A 15,779-nucleotide genomic window follows, 5' to 3' on the forward strand; every position below is an offset into this window, starting at 1 on the left:
GGCCATCGACGCTGCTTTCTCTATTTGTGCTGTTTTAATTCAGTGTATACAAGGGCTTTGATAGGTTCCATCTGGATCTTAGTGTCTATCTCCTAACCTTGTATTTCCTCTAAAGTCTTGTATTATTTAGCTCTGAATTCTCTTACCACGAGTGTTTTCAGGAACTTAACCCCTACAGTGGGAGGAGATGACTGATACCCCTGAACCCGATAGGATAATCTGTGCTCTTTGCAACCTGTCTCCTATACTCGGTTACTGCGAGTACCTTCCAGGCAGGGATGCCGTTTTCTGCCTTTACAGTACTTGGCTCAATTCTGTATTAAGTAAATACTGGTTTATAGTTGGGCTACGCGTGCCCCGTGCGCAGTAGGCCTGTGTTCCCAGGGGGGTATCGTGTTTCTGTCCAGAGAGGGCGTCTGTGGGATAAATGGATGGTATTAAAATCGGGCTGGGTTTTATCCCCTCCAGGTGGCTTCACAGCGCATTAGCTCAGTGGACCTCTCGTGCTGTAGCCTGGAGCACCTGCCTGCCAACCTCTTCTACAGCCAGGACCTCACGCACCTCAACTTAAAACAAAACTTCCTAAGGCAAAATCCCTGCCTACCAACTGCCAGGGGGCTCAATGAACTGCAAAGGTAAGCATACCGAAATGGGTAGATGATTAGAAAGGGGAGAGGATGTCAGCCTCTGGTTGTTTCTGGAATATTCTGACCTAAAAGCCCACAGTGTATAACTCTTCTCTTTCAGAGGGCGGGGTAATAGGACTTTATTAAAGCAAGGACATTATCAGTTTTACTCTGAAAATTTTTTCAAGGTCCCTGCCTTTGAAACAAGTGATTTATGATATTCATTAACTGGATGGATCTGTGTAAGAAGAATATTTCTCTTAAAAACACTTCTGCTTCTTAACCTGTCTGTGGCAAGTTTGTTATTTGGTGTCTTCCAAACTGCAGAGGTTCAGTCAGATTAAATTATTTCTTTTGAAATTTATAAAAGTTGAGGGTTGTTTTTTTTTTTTCTTCTGTGAAAAGACATTTCCCTAGCAGTTTACGAACTAAGGTTTAAATCCACTAACACCATGTCCTCTGGGTGATTAGTGTTGGCTTTCAAGAGTCAAATGTTAGAGGCGCCTGGGTGGCTCAGTCAGTTAAGCGTCTGACTTCGACTCAGGTCATGATCTCGTGGTTCTTGAGTTCGAGCCCTGCGTCGGGCTCTGTGCTGACAGCTCAGAGCCTGGAGCCTCCTTGGGATTCTGTGTCTCCATCACTCTCTGCCTCTCCCCTGCTCACTCACTCTCTCTTTCTCTCTCTCTCAAAAATAAGTTTTAAAAAGTTTTAATTAAAAAAAAGTAAAATGTTAAATGAAAAGCGTCTGCTCCTTTGTAACTGGGGAGAAGGGACTTTATTTGAGTATACCTAAAGCAGGTTTAAGAATTTACTATATTCATTTCTTTTTTAGAGCAATGATCATTCTTTATTCTGTGGTAAATTAAGCCTCTGATACTTACATATTTATTGCAGATTAATGAGACTATAACTGCAGAAGAATGTAACTTTTAAATAAATAATGAATTTTTCATTTTTTCTAAATGACTGCTAATGATCCCAGATTAAACTATGGTAACTTACCACTGTGATTACGTGTTTGTGGTTTTTAACATCCAGAAAGAATAACCTAGTAAATATTTATTATAAAGTGTGTGCAGGTATGTAGTTGGAAAAGAGAAGAGCATTCTAATTGTCTTTTCAGATTATTGTGAATAGTCTTCTTTGATCCTATACCAAAACTTGACAAGTGGTCATCTCTTAAATGTTGGTTCCGGTATGGAATCCAAAACCCTGTCGTTGAACTTTAAAAAATTCTTTTACATTAGGTTCTTTTGGTCTTTCTTGCACTTTGAATCCTTGCCCACGTATCATTTTACTGTATTAATTGTTGGCCATTTGGAAAATTCTGGATCATTAGATAATGAAGATATTACAAACGTTAACACATTTTATTGTGCAATTTCAAGACCAGGTGTTAATATCACCACTGATCTTATCAGAAAAATCTTTAAGTATTAGGAAGCTATGAAGTTCACGGTAGGAACAAGTCTTCCAAAATTTTGATTTTTATTTTGGAAGCTTGACGGCTATCCTTGGCAACAAACACTGTCAGTTGTTTCTCCTGAAATGACCTTCTCACTTGAGTGTTGTAGAGAAACTGTCTGCCAAACACCCGGGTCTGGGTAGCGGGCTGGTCAGTTGTCCTTCCATGTAACAAAGGTATTCCAGGAGTTATTAACTCGTTTGGCTCACAGCTCAGATAATCATGCACGTGTTTTCTTTGAGATAAGCATCCTACTGTGGTACACAGCAGAGATGCCTTTTACATGCTTCCTGTTTTACCACCCAGAAGATAAAGGAGAGGTGTACTCAAGGGTCGAGATGCAGCGCAAATAACTTTTTGTGACATCGTGAAGGACATTTTTAAGGAAAAAGAACATTACAGACTATTCTTTGCCTTGAGCTGAAGTACAGTTGACATCTCTTTGTTTCAGGTGTACCACGTAGTGGTCTGACAGCTATATACCTTGCAAAACTATAGACGCTAATATATACGTCACCACAAGTTACCCTCTGTCACTCTTCGAACTGCGCACTATTACAGGATTATTGACTCTATTCCCTGTGCCGTCTACAAATATTTCAAGGGGTATTTTTGCTGTGATTGCCTGGTAGAGCCGAATACAGTGACACGTGGCAGGCAGGTGTGGTACTGACCTGGTTATTTAGGCAGTAAGAACTCCCACCAGGATGTTTCGCTCAACTACCTCCTTATTGTTCCCTGGAGCCAATGGATACAATGAGAAGAAACCACAGTGAAATCCTTGAACTTAGGTTTTTATATGCCCTAAGTATTGATAATAATGTTTTTACTGACATTATTCTAATAAAGTTACTATGGTTTTTATTTTTGCCAAAGTGTCGACTGCATTGTGATTCAGTCTGTTTTTGAGGTTTGAAATTATTTTGAAATATTTTTGTGTATTTCATAGCACTGCAGGCTTCTGTAACTTTCATGACAGAACATCAAGAACTCCTAAGACACCAACAAAGAGGCATTAGAATTCATTCAAACCATTGCTTTCGTTTTAGAGATGAGTGGAGGGAGACGTTAACTGTCAAATTCCGATTAATGGTTACGTCCTGTGAGGCAGTTAGGGGGTAGGATTAGGGAATGGTCTGAAGACGGTTTCAACGATATTCATAGTATTTCTTTCTTTTTTTTTTTTTTAACAATTTTTTTGTAATGTTTATTTATTTTTGAGAGAAAGAGACAGACAGAGTGAGAGTGGGGGAGGAGCAGAGAGAGAGAGGGAGACACAGAATCCGAAGCAGGCTCCAGGCTCCGAGCTGTCCGCACAGAGCCCGATGCGGGGCTCAAACTCATGGACTGTGAGATCATGACCTGAGCCAAAGTCAGATGCTTAGCCGACTGAGCCACCCAGGTGTCCCCGTAGTATTTATTTCTTTAAAAAAAATTAGATGGGGGTGGGGGAGAGGGGGAAATGGGTGACGGGCATTGAGGAGGGCACTTGTTGGGATGAGCACTGGGTGTTGTATGTAAGCGAAGAACCATGGGAATCTACCCCAAAAACCAAGAGCACACTTTGCACACTGTACGTTAGCTAATTTGACAATAAATTATATTTAAAAAAATAAAATAAAAATTAGGGGCAATTTTGACAAAAAATGTTAATATTTGGAAAAGCTGAATAGTGGATACTTGAATGATCATTATTATTTTCTGTATTTTTCTATTTGCGTGTTTCATAATAATTTCAAAATTAAAACCTAAACACAAAATCAAAGTGCTTCTAATTCCACGGGGGGCTGTGACACTCCCAAGGAGCCAGCATTTGTGGACTAAACACATAAATACGCAGGTGAACAGATATTTGGGCCGTTGTCCTGCCTGTTAATTAGCTCTTTCCGAGTTTCCTGATTGGCCCTCTCTATCTGTTGATGCTACATCGATACATTTCTCTTCTACCCTTACTTCTCCTGTGCTCCCCGTCTCTCAGCACACAGCCTCTCCACCGGCTGTCAGAGGAAGGACTTCCCTCTCACCTGGACACGGCGGGGGCTTTGCAGAACGGTGGCCTTCCTGTCATTTTCCTGCTGCAGCCCACGCTCTCCAGTTTTCTTGCCTGCTGTTTCGTACATTCCTTGGTTTTGTTTCATACTTTAAAAATTTAAACTTTTTTTCCACCAAAGTAACGTTCTATGCAGATTTTTTCAAAGATCGTAGTAAGAAACTTACAATAAGACTTACATAGAGTTCTTACGATAAGACTTACGTAATAAGAAATAGGTGCTTGGACCTACAGCCTGTCCTTATGCCCCAGTCCTGCTCCCCAGGCAGCCGCCTCTGGGTCTTTGGCTCTTTTTGCTGTTTTCCTCCATCTTCTGAAATACTCTGCATATACTGCCATTTTAGCATTTTTTGTTATTGGGCATTTTTTGTTATTGGTTTGTGTATATGCTGACTTATTACATGGAAGGGGAAGATTTCACCCTTTCTCATTGTCAGGCCATGTGCACAAACTGCTGCTTCACCCATGACGAGGTGTCAGCTTTGGTTGTCCTTATCGTGAGCATGGAGCTGTGGCCCACAGCTGAGGACTCAAACGCAACGGTTCTGCTTTCTTTCTTGTGCTGCCTGGAGTGTAGCCTCTTGCTCGTGTGCTCTCCTTTTTCTCTAGCCTTTCTAAGTTTTCTGACAGAACTCTAACATTCTTCTTGACACCTTTTTCTTGGACACCTCTCCTGGAGTCAGGGTGGGGACTTGCCTCGTAGGCCTGATGCACAGCTGTTGTCCTGGGGTGACCTTCTGGCATTTTCCTGGTAGTTCCCTTTTTGTCTCCCCTGTGTTGGACCTGTAGTTTTCTGACATCTAGTAACTTGAAGAAAGACTTGGTCTACTCCCTCTTTTTAATGGAGTATCTTCCTGAGAAAGGGGACATGGTATTAGACCATGTCTGAAAATGCTATTTTCTCCCTCTTGAGTTGGCTGGCTTGTAGGTGGGAAAACAAGTGTCCCTAGAATTTTGAAGCCAGTGCACCATTATCTTCTAGCTTCTACCGTTGCTATTAAAAAGTGTTACACTATTCTGATTCTTCTCTTTGCACGTGATCTTTTGTCTTTCCTGTTTGTTTGCTTGTTTTGTTGGTTTTAGACAACCTCCAAAAGATCTTAGGATATTCCTTTTATGGGATTATTATCCTAATATCTCTATTAATATCAGCCATTCTGACGAATACTCGATCTGAAAAAAGGTGTGTCTTTCAATTCTGGAAAATGTTCTCATTATGGTGTTTTGATAATTTTCTCCACTGCCTTGTTTTTCTCTTTTCTTTCTCTGAATTCCTGTTAGTTTGGGGGGTGGGGGGAGGACTTCCTTGTTTGTCTTCTGATTTTCCTTTCCCTTTGTCTTAAAGCCCAATTTCTTGATGGGTGTTCTCTGCTTCATCTTAACTCTTTGGAATTTCTGCTGTCTTTATTTTTCAAGAGCTCTTTCTTGTTCGTTTTTTCATTTGTGTGCATTTTAATAGCATTCTGTCCTTTTTTTCCTGGGTGCATTTCTTCTGTTTCTGAGGACATGAAATTTATTTATTTACGTATTTATTTCCTTCTTACACTGCCTTGATTTCTTTTTTTCCTGTTTGTGTAGGTGTCTGACTTTTGCGCCACAAATGTAACTATCTGGTGATCCTTTGCCCTCTGTTCCTATTTAATGGTGACTCACCGAAATGTGAATCGGGTGCCATGACATATGGGCAGGGTTTCACCGCCATACAGCTTCCCTGCCATGGCTCTCAGGGGTTAGGCTGTAGTTTGGGGAACTTCCAGAGACAGCACCTGCAGCTCCTTTCCCTAGGGCACGTCAGTTTTACTCCTGAGGAATCCTTTGGTCTTCTCTGTGCGTAATGTGTGCCAAGATTCACGAAGAAGAGTGGGGAAGAGAGCTGGAATCACAGGGTTTAGTGTATGGATTTTTAATTGATCCCCGTTTTCAGAACAGTGTTTTCTATTAGGCCCGAGGTCTCTGCGCTGGGGACTCTCCAGTTTCTTCCAGGGAATAAATTATCTTCTGCTGGAAACAGGGAGGGGGTTTGGGGTCTAACTCCTCCTTATAGAAGCTTACGAAGTCTTTTTGCAGAAGTAGAACAAAAACACGGAAAAGGCACAAGTATGAGTGTGTGCTTTGGTGCGTTTTCACGAAGTGAGCACATCCATGTAACCAGTACACAGATTCAGAAATAGAATATTCCTGGCACCCGGGAAACCCTCCTGTGCCCCTCCTCTAATTACCCTAAAGATAATCACTCTCTAGACTTTTAAAAAATTTTATTTTTATTTTTATTTTTTTGAAGTATTCATTTATTTTTTTAAATTTACATCCAAGTAAGTTTAGCATCTAGTGCAACAGTGATTCCAGGAGTAGATTCCTTAATGCCCTTTGCCTACTTAGCCCATCCCCCCTCCCACAACCCCTCCAGTAACCCTGTGTTCTCCATATTTAAGAGTCTCTCAGGTTTTGTCCTCCTCCCTGTTTTTATGTTATTTTTGCTTCCCTTCCCTTGTGTTCATCTATTTTGTATCTTAAAGTCCTCATATGAGGGAAGTCATATATTTGCCTTTCTCTGACTAATTTTACTTAGCATAATACCCTCTATTCCATCCACATAGTTGCAAATGGCAAAATTTCATTCTTTTTGATGGCCGAGTAATACTCCATTGTGTGTATGTGTATATATATATTAGTATATATATTAATGTGTGTGTATATATATTAATGCATATATTAATACACACACACTACATCTTCTTTATCCATTCATCCATCGATGGACATTTGGGCTCTTTTCATACTTTGGCTGTTGTTGATAAGGCAGCTATAAACATTGTGGTGCACGTGTCCCTTCGAAATAGCATACCTGTCTCCTTTGGATAAATACCTAGTAGTGCAATCGCTGGGTCCTAGGGTAGTTCTAGTTTTAATTTTTTGAGGAGCCTCCATACTATTTTCTAGAGTGGCTGTACCAGTTTGCAGTCCCACCAGCAGTACGAAAGAGATCCTCTTTCTCTGCATCCTTGCCAACATCTGTTGTTGCCTGAGTTGTTTATATTAGCTATTCTGACTGGTGTAAGGTGGTATCTCATTGTGATTTTGATTTGTATTTCCCTGATGATGAGTGATTTTTTCATGTGTCTGTTGGCCATCAGGATGTTTTTTTCTTTTTTTAATTTTTTTTAATTCTTTTTTTTTAATTCTTTTTTTTTAAACGTTTATTTATTTTTGAGACAGAGAGAGACAGAGCATGAACAGGGGAGGGGCAGAGAGAGAGGGAGACACAGAATCTGAAACGGGCTCCAGGCTCTGAGCTGTCAGCACAGAGCCCAACACGGGGCTCAAACTCATGGACCGTGAGATCATGACTTGAGCCGAAGTCAGACGCTTAACCGACTGAGCCACCCAGGCGCCCCCAGGATGTCTTCTTTGGAGAAATGTCTATTCATGTCTTTTGCCCATTTCTTCACTGGATTATTTGTTTTTTGGGTGTTGAGTTTGATAAGTTCTTTACAGACTTTGGATACTAACCCTTTATCTGAAATGTCATTTGCAAATATCTTCTCCCATTCTGTCGGTTGCCTTTTAGTTTTGCTGATTGTTTCCTTTGCTGTGCAGAAGCTTTTTATTTTGGTGAAGTCCCAGTAGTTCATTTTTGCTTTTGTTTTCCTTGCCTCCGGAGACGTGTTGAGTAAGAAGTTACTGCGGCCAAGGTCAAAGAGGTTTTTGCCTGCTTTCTCCTCAAGGATTTTGATGGCTTCCTGTCTTACATTGAGGTCTTTCATCCATTTTGAGTTTATTTTTGTGTATGGTGTAAGAAAGTGGTCCAGGTTCATTTTTCTGCGTGTCGCTGTCCAGTTTTCCCAGCACCACTTGCTGAAGAGACTGTCTTGATCCCATTGGATATTCTTTCCTGCTTGGTCAAAGATTAGTTGGCCATACGTTTGTGGGTCCATTTCTGGGTTCTCTGTTCTGTTCCATTGATCTGAGTGTCTGTATTTGTACCAAAAAAAATTTTTTTTAATGTTTATTTGGGGGTGGGGGGAGAGAGAGAGACAGACAGACAGACCATGAGTGGGGGAGGGGCAGAGACAGGGAGAGAAAGAATCTGAAACAGGCTCCAGGCTCTGAGGTATCAGCACAGAACCTGACGCGGGGCTTGAGCTCGGGAATGGCGAGATCATGACCTAGGCTGATGTCGGACATTCAGGCAACTGAGCCACCCAGGCGCCCCTCAGCTTTCAACAGCCTAAATGAATTTTGCCTGTTTTTGTACTTGATACAAATAGGTAGTGTGTAGTGATGTCCAGCTTCTTTCCTTTGCATTTAAAAAAATAATACATATGAAGTTACATATTATCAGCTCGTACTTTATAGTGAGCAGTGTAAAGCCTTGACTTTGGTTAAAGCGGAAGGTTTTTCAGTTTTACACTGCAACAAAGGTTTCCGTTTTCCTCCGGTTGCTTTATGCCCTGGGGGAGATAGAGTGAGAGGGGGTCTGAGCAGTTGGTGTGCGGCTGTTGTGTTGCCCTTTGGAAAACAAATGGGCTTTAAACCAATTTTTTCCCCACCACATACTACTCTGAACCGTTCGTCCCCTACCCCCATTGTCCAAGAAATATTTTACTGCAGAGTTCTCAAAGTCATAAATTTGTAAGTATGGTATATACGGGCACACACCAACACACACATACTTTGTGCTAGGAATTGAAATCATGTATTTTTACAACTTCTATCTATTCTCCAGAAAGCTTTACTATAGCTATTCCATGTTAATACAGTTAATATGGCAGATTTGAGATACGCCATATGTGGAGTTGCTTATTTGTATTTGTGTGTTTAGGAAATTTGTGCTATAGATATGTGGATATTTCGTATTTCACAGTGGATATGTGAGAGAGGTACCAGAGGGGAACTTACTGCATTTCTATCTAAGCCTCAAGGAATGAATTTTTAGATTCTCAGACTTAGTTAGGGCAGATATCCAGGGAGTTACTTTAAGTACGATGCATTTATAACAGGTCAGAGTTCTGAGACTTTTTCTCCTAACCACATGCCCCCTTAATTTGTCTTCCTATTGGAAATTCTTGCCTGAAACAAATGAGCTATTTTCACAGAACATTTACGTTGGTATTTGCAGCAGTATTCTAAATCTGGAAAGATGGCTTGCTGATGTACACACATAGGCCAGCAGTTTCAGAGGGAAAACATTGTTCTTGGAACTACCACTGTTTGTTTTTCCTTTATTGGCATTGGAACTCTTCAAGTTAGTTTTCAAAATACAGAGGAGAGGCAAAATCAGAGTAATTTTTGGTAGTTTAATGGTTTATTTCCTGATTATGTATGTTACTGTTAATTATAATGCATTATTGACCTCTACTTTGTTAATAGAGAGTACTTCACATACATCAACCAGAACCCCATTTAGATGACCCAGATGGTATTACTACCAACATTATTATTACTCTCAATGGATAATTTTTTTAAAATACAATAAGTTTCTTTGTGAAGTCAGTGGAGAGGACAACTTTTTTGCTGGTTATTTATTTATTTATTTATTTTTGAGAAACAGAGAGAGAGAGAGAAAAAACACAAACGAGTGGGGGAGGGGCAGAGAAAGGAGACAGAGAATCCCAAGCAGGCTCCCTATTGTCAGCACAGAACCCGATGCAGGGCTTGAACTTACGAACCAGGAGATCATGACCTGAGGCTGAAGAGTCAGACGCTTAACCAACTGAGCCACTGAGGTGCCCCAAATTTAGTTCTTTTAAAATGGTCATTTGTTAAAGTTTAATGGGTAGTAATATTGCACTGAAGAGTCTAGAGTTTGTAAAGGATGATAGAGAGTTCTTTTATGCCGATATCCAATGCAGTGTTTACAAAGAGCCGTGTAGAGAGCAAACTCAGAAGCAAAGTTTGATAGTAATAACTTGTGTATGCATGTTTCTGTAGCTTTGTCCATGGTGTTTGGAAAGTTTGCCATTTCAGTTGACTTAAATGTCTTCATCTTAGATCATTTTAATTTACTAATTTCTTCTGCCTACCACTTTTTTGGATAAGCCTGTGTTTTAGTAAGTATTTGGCGTATTGTTGGTAATTAAAACACACACTTCAACTGCTTCATTCTACATGTTGGAAATTAGACAAATTATAAAAGAATTACTCATATAAGTACAAATTGATTCTAATGTTTCAATTGTGTTAATAGCTGGTGGTTATCTGTCACTTCCATTCATAAATAAGGGAAGTAAATCTGATTTCCAGCTCTTGCTGTTTGTAGGTGAGTTGGTATAGAAAAACAAAGTTAACACGGCTAGAGGGCCAGCAAGTTCTAGGAATGGAGTTGGTTTTTTTATAGGAGGATTACTAACGTTAATTTCAGTGGAAGTTGGGGTTTCAAAATACTTGGTAAACCACGTATGTCTGCAAAAAATTTTTTTAAGATCTTATTTTTAAGAAATCTCTACACCCAGTGTGTACTCTACCAACTGAGCCAGCCAGGTGCCCATGTCTGCAAATTTATTAATATACTTTTTACCATATGTGATCCTGAAATAGGCAAACAAACAAACAAAACCTCTCAAATTTACCACTGACTTTTTTTTCCCCCCAAACATTCTTCTTTGGATAGTGAACTTTGTTGCTGTTTTGTTACTGTGCTCGGTTTCACAATATTTTGTGCAATAGTTAATAGACAGCCTGCTCTCATGAAGAGGCAATGCGTAGGAATAGCAGTTTGCTTCGGCTTCTAGACATTTGTTGTTGCATTTAAGTTTTGCCTGAGTGACTTTACTGAGACTTTTGTAAGAGCTGACTTCAGCCTGGCACCTTTTTAACTGCTTTCTGTATTTATCTTGTTTGCTTCAAATTCCTAGAGAACAGGGATCTGTTCTTCCTCAGAGGGAGGACCTTTGCCAGGTGGGCCGTTAAATACATACTTGGTAAACAAATGAATATGTGAGCGAATGGTGGTGGGACTTACCTGTATTCATTGAACTCTGTGTTAAGAATACACCACTTCCAGGGTTAAGCATCCGACTTCAGCTCAGGTCATGATCTCACCGTTCGTGAGTTCGAGCCCCGCGTTGGGCTCTGTGCTGATCCCTCAGAGCCTGGAGCCTGCTTCGGATTCTGTGTCTCCCTCTCTCTCTGCCCTCCTCTATTTGTGTGCGCTCGCTCTCTCTCTCTCTCTCTCTCTCTCTCTCCCCCCCCCCCTTCCCCCTCACCAAAATAAACATTAAAAAAAAAAAGAATACACCACTTCTTTGCAAAAGTGTTTGTAGCAGCTTGTAGAAGCGAAGTGTTTCTCTTCGGTTGAAGGTAAGATGAGAGGACAGCCTGCTTGGCGAGGTGATTCAGGAAAGATTACGAAGAAAGAGATTCTTGGGGTGCCTGGATGACTCATTTTAAACATCTGACTCTTGATTTCAGCTCAGGTCATGATCTCAAGGTTGTGAGGTTGAGCCCCACATTGGGCTCCATGCTGGGCACGGAGCCTGCTTGAGATTCTCTCTCCTCCCCGTGCCCTTCTCCTGTGCTCACTTCCTGTCTCGAAAGAAAGAAAGGAAGAGAGAGAGAAAGAGATTCTTTAGAAGGGATTTGAAGTTGGAAAAGGAAACATAAGATTTTATTTATTTAAAAGCTTTTTTTAACGTTTATTCATTTTTGAGAGACAGAGACAGAGCATGAGTGGGGGAGGGGCAGAGAGAGAGGGAGACACAGAATCCGAAGCAGGCTCCAGGCTCTGAGCTGTCAGCGCAGAGCCCGACGCGGGACTTGAACCCACAAACCATGTGATCATGACCTGAGCCAAAGTTGGACACTTAACTGACTGAGCCACCCAGATGCCCCAGGAAACATAAGATTTTAAATGGACAGTATGATATTGGACTTCCTAAAAAAAAAAAAAAAAAAAGAAAGAAAAGAAAAAAAAAATCTATGGGTCTATTCACCATTCTCTAAACATACTTCACATTCACCTTGCAAGGAATGTGCCGCTCCCTCTGCTTTTCACCTGCCAAACCCAGGCTCAACCCAGTGAATCCTCCTTCCCTTCAAAGCACATTTGTAGTGACTTTTGTTTCTTGAAGCTTTTATTTCCCCTTTCCACGTGACCTTTGCCTCTTCTGAACTGTTAGCTTTCTCTGTACTTAATGCACTCACCAAGTATACCTTTTCTAATAAACATTTGAAAGCTTCAAAAATTGCCATCTATGTAAAGTCCTTGAGAATGGAGGTAGTTTCCTTATCTTTGTCTTCCCTCTCTGCTGTCCCCCCATATTTAGCCAGAGATATAATATATAAAATCATATATATATGATGTCATATGACAAGCCTCTTAATAAATATGTGTTGAATTTGTTGGTTCTCTCACCACCAAACCACCAAAGATAATCAGAGAAATATAATCTTAAAACTTTCAGAAAAGAGCATTGAAAAAAATGCTTTGAACAGTGGCACCTTTTGGTGTATTTAGTGCTTGGGTGACTATTTGAAGGGGAGGGTAATCATTTAGAATGGTTGTAGATCTGTCACGTTACACCATATAGCACCTAGAGATCAATTTCAAGGAATTTAGGAGTAAGCGTGTAATTGTGTCCCATAGGCTGTGTTATAAAATCAGTATAATGCAACTTAAGGTAAAGATTATAATTACCTTTGGGTCAAGGAGAGAGTGAGTTAAAGACTTGGAGGAAAGAAGTGATTTAATCTCTGTTTAGATGTGAACGGTGTTTTAGCTGAAAAGTGTAATAAGAGGGACAAGAACGAGCAGCAGCTTTTCAACTGGGAGAACCGTGGGGAGAAGGAATGAAGTTGAATTGGGTATACACGTGTGTGGGCGGAGTAGAATGAAAGTTATGAAGAAATGAGCGTTGAAAAACTCCTAATTATGCCTGGAATTTATCAAGCACCTTTCTTCTTGGAAAGCTCAATTTTCTACATTTTCAATCCCCACGGAGGGGAAAACAAATGACCTTACTTCCTACTCTGTTCTTTTGGGGATCTTGGCATTCCAGAGCTACAAAGTTACTCATTTTTAATTACTTACCCACACCAGAAGTTCACATTGCCAGGTGTTTAAAGAAAGAGAGATTTTAATATGTTGTTTTTATCAGTAATTTCTGAAAACTCGCTTTCTGTGGGAGTAGTGATGACTCACTCACTCACAGCAGAACCAGGAGTGGTGTGCTAAAATCCTTTGGTAGCCCATTGGCCAGACCTGGAGCTTCAGTCCTTAGCCCGACTGCAGCTTCTTTGAAGATGTGCCGTCACACAAAATATACTACAAGCAAACAAGAGCTAAGTGCTGGAGAAAGGGGGTGGCTGGTGTGTATTCGAGAACTCTTAGCACCTCTGCGGCTCTGGGACGAGGACCCTCGGGAAGGATTTCCACTACAGGGGTGTGGCGAGGTTTGCCCGAGGTATGAGGAATGTCATAGACTGTGTGGAATGCCCTTCCCAGCGCTGGAAGTGCCTTGAGTACACAGCTTTGCTTTACAGATGGAATTTTGATCCTCTTGGGAAGCTTTCCATCTCACACGACTCCCGTTTTCCTTCCCCGTCAAAGGGAAGCCTGTACTTGGTGGTTGGGGCACTGATACCGCGTAGCCTTTGGTCTTCCCCTCGGTGTGGGCTCCCAACCTCATTTCTGAAAATAATAGCCGATTTTCTTCTTCCCTCGCGTGGTGCACGTAGAAGAGGGAGCTCAGAAAGAAACAAAAGATTTCTTTATCAGCCAGACTGTATTAAATTACAGTTGCCCCTATTGACTTCTTGGGATCCTTTAAGATGTTTAACTTTTTTTTTTTCCCCCCTACTTAAATAAAAAGAAAGAAGGGATCTTCAGAAGCCTTGGCTTGATTCCAGTGAGGCTATTATATTCTGGCCAATTCCATTCTTCTGTTCTAGTCAGCTCCTTGCTCTGCTCTGCAAGCTGTAACTCAAGGCAGGCGGTTAATATTAAACACAATATTTGTAGTATTTGCTATTCCGAGTGGAAACCAACTTTTCAATCTGCAGAGCTCTTAGGATGATGATAAGCGTGCAGGGAGAAGCCAACCGATGCTTATTTTGTGGTTTTTAATGATGAAGTGCCCGCCTTGGGAACATGATTACTGTCCTTACTGATGACTTCTGGAAAAACAAAAAACAAAAAAACCTTCGGTTGCCAGTGTGAGAACACCGAAGGAAACCAATCATGCCCCTCGTTCTCCCTCCCTTCTCTGCCTCAGGTCACACACAACTCTCTCCAGCTCACTCTGGAGCTCCTTCTGACCACGCACTTGTGTCACTTTTGAAAAGGAAAGACCCATGAGAGTTGCTGTTATTCCCAAGAGTGCCTGTAATTTTGATGTCACTCACCGTGCTCTCCATGGTAACAGAGCCGTGGATGGGAGGAGTCGCACGCCTGCTGTCATTTCCCACGGGTGGGTTAGGATGCTGGTGCCAGAGCTGGCAGGATATTTCACAGTGGCTTCTCTAAAGGAGGGCACACCCATCCCTCTCTGCTGATGTCTTTGGGACGTATAATTAACAAGAGAACCCCGGGGAAAGTCTGACTTTCCAAATAGTTTTCTTTTTTCCGATTGTAAGATGTCTGTCACAATGCAGCCTTTTTTTCACCCCACGTAGAGAGGTAGGATGGTGTGCAGGGTGTGTGTGTGTGTGTGTGTGCGCGCACGGGGGAAGCACAAGGGAAGCAGAGGATATCTGATTTACATGATAGACAAATCCATGCATCCTAGCATAGACTGTTTCACTCCTTTATTCACATTTTTTTTCATAGGCAAATAGCAGTGTCTTCATCTGGAACTCGAGGGGTGCTCTGTGCTTAATCTTTAAGCACCCTCTACAAGCCGTTCTTTCTGTTTAACGCTGTCATTGGCTTCATGTTTCCCAAGCCTACCCTTTAGTTTTTGCCCTCCAAATCAGTGTTTCTCAAAATATGATTTACGAAATGCTTACATCAGAATCACATGGGGTATTTACAGGAAACAGAGATGCCTGGTTTTCATGCCATCCCTGCGGGGTCAGGACCTCTGGTGATAAGAGCCAGGAGAACTGCATTTTTAACAATGCATGCGACATTTGAGATACTGTCCTGCTACCCGGTTCTCTTTGAATGTCTTCTCTTCCAGTCCCCATCTCCCCATTGAACTCTTGTGTCCCTTTGATAAAAGTGAGTTTTCTTTTCTGTAGATACTCGGGATTTTTCCCCCCAGTAAGTTTTCATCTTATGCTTTGTATTATAGCAGCTTTGCTCCCAAACTATTCATAAGTTCCTGGAGGGTGAAAACCATGTGTGGTTCACATTTGTATGCTTCACACACCTTTGTGCATAATAAGAACTCAGACAACGTTTCGTCAATGGATGGTTCAGACTTTTACTGCACCTGTAAACTTTTGGGTGATGGATTTTTTTCTGTTACCTACCAGATATGCTTGGTTTACTTGTGATGTGAGCTTAAGCTACTCATGACCTTAGCTTATGTTTACTTTCTCCTTTGATAATCTGATATCTTTGATAGAGATGCTATCTGGTTTTCATTTTTATGTATCTTGTATGACTCAGCTGGGATTTTATCCAAGTATGCTGTGTAGATCTTCTCTTTGTCTTTCTTCCGAGACGTGGAAATAGAGATGTTTTCTGCTTTTTGCA

At 41.2% G+C, this 15,779-nt stretch overlaps 1 protein-coding gene across 2 annotated transcripts in view; it reads left to right on the forward strand.

The window, feature by feature from the left end:
* Positions 1-15,779, forward strand: part of PHLPP1 (PH domain and leucine rich repeat protein phosphatase 1) — a 212,639-nt gene that overhangs the window by 130,073 nt on the left and 66,787 nt on the right. For both annotated transcript variants that reach the window (XM_078435164.2, XM_078435165.2), the window contains exon 4: positions 469-635. In XM_078435164.2, coding sequence (XP_078291290.2) covers positions 469-635 — 167 coding nt within the window. The remainder of the gene's footprint in view (positions 1-468; positions 636-15,779) is intronic.

The sequence above is a fragment of the Panthera onca genome, chromosome D3, assembly GCF_046562875.1.
Source record: "Panthera onca isolate mPanOnc1 chromosome D3, mPanOnc1 haplotype 2, whole genome shotgun sequence".
NCBI classification, from domain to species: Eukaryota; Metazoa; Chordata; class Mammalia; order Carnivora; family Felidae; genus Panthera; species Panthera onca.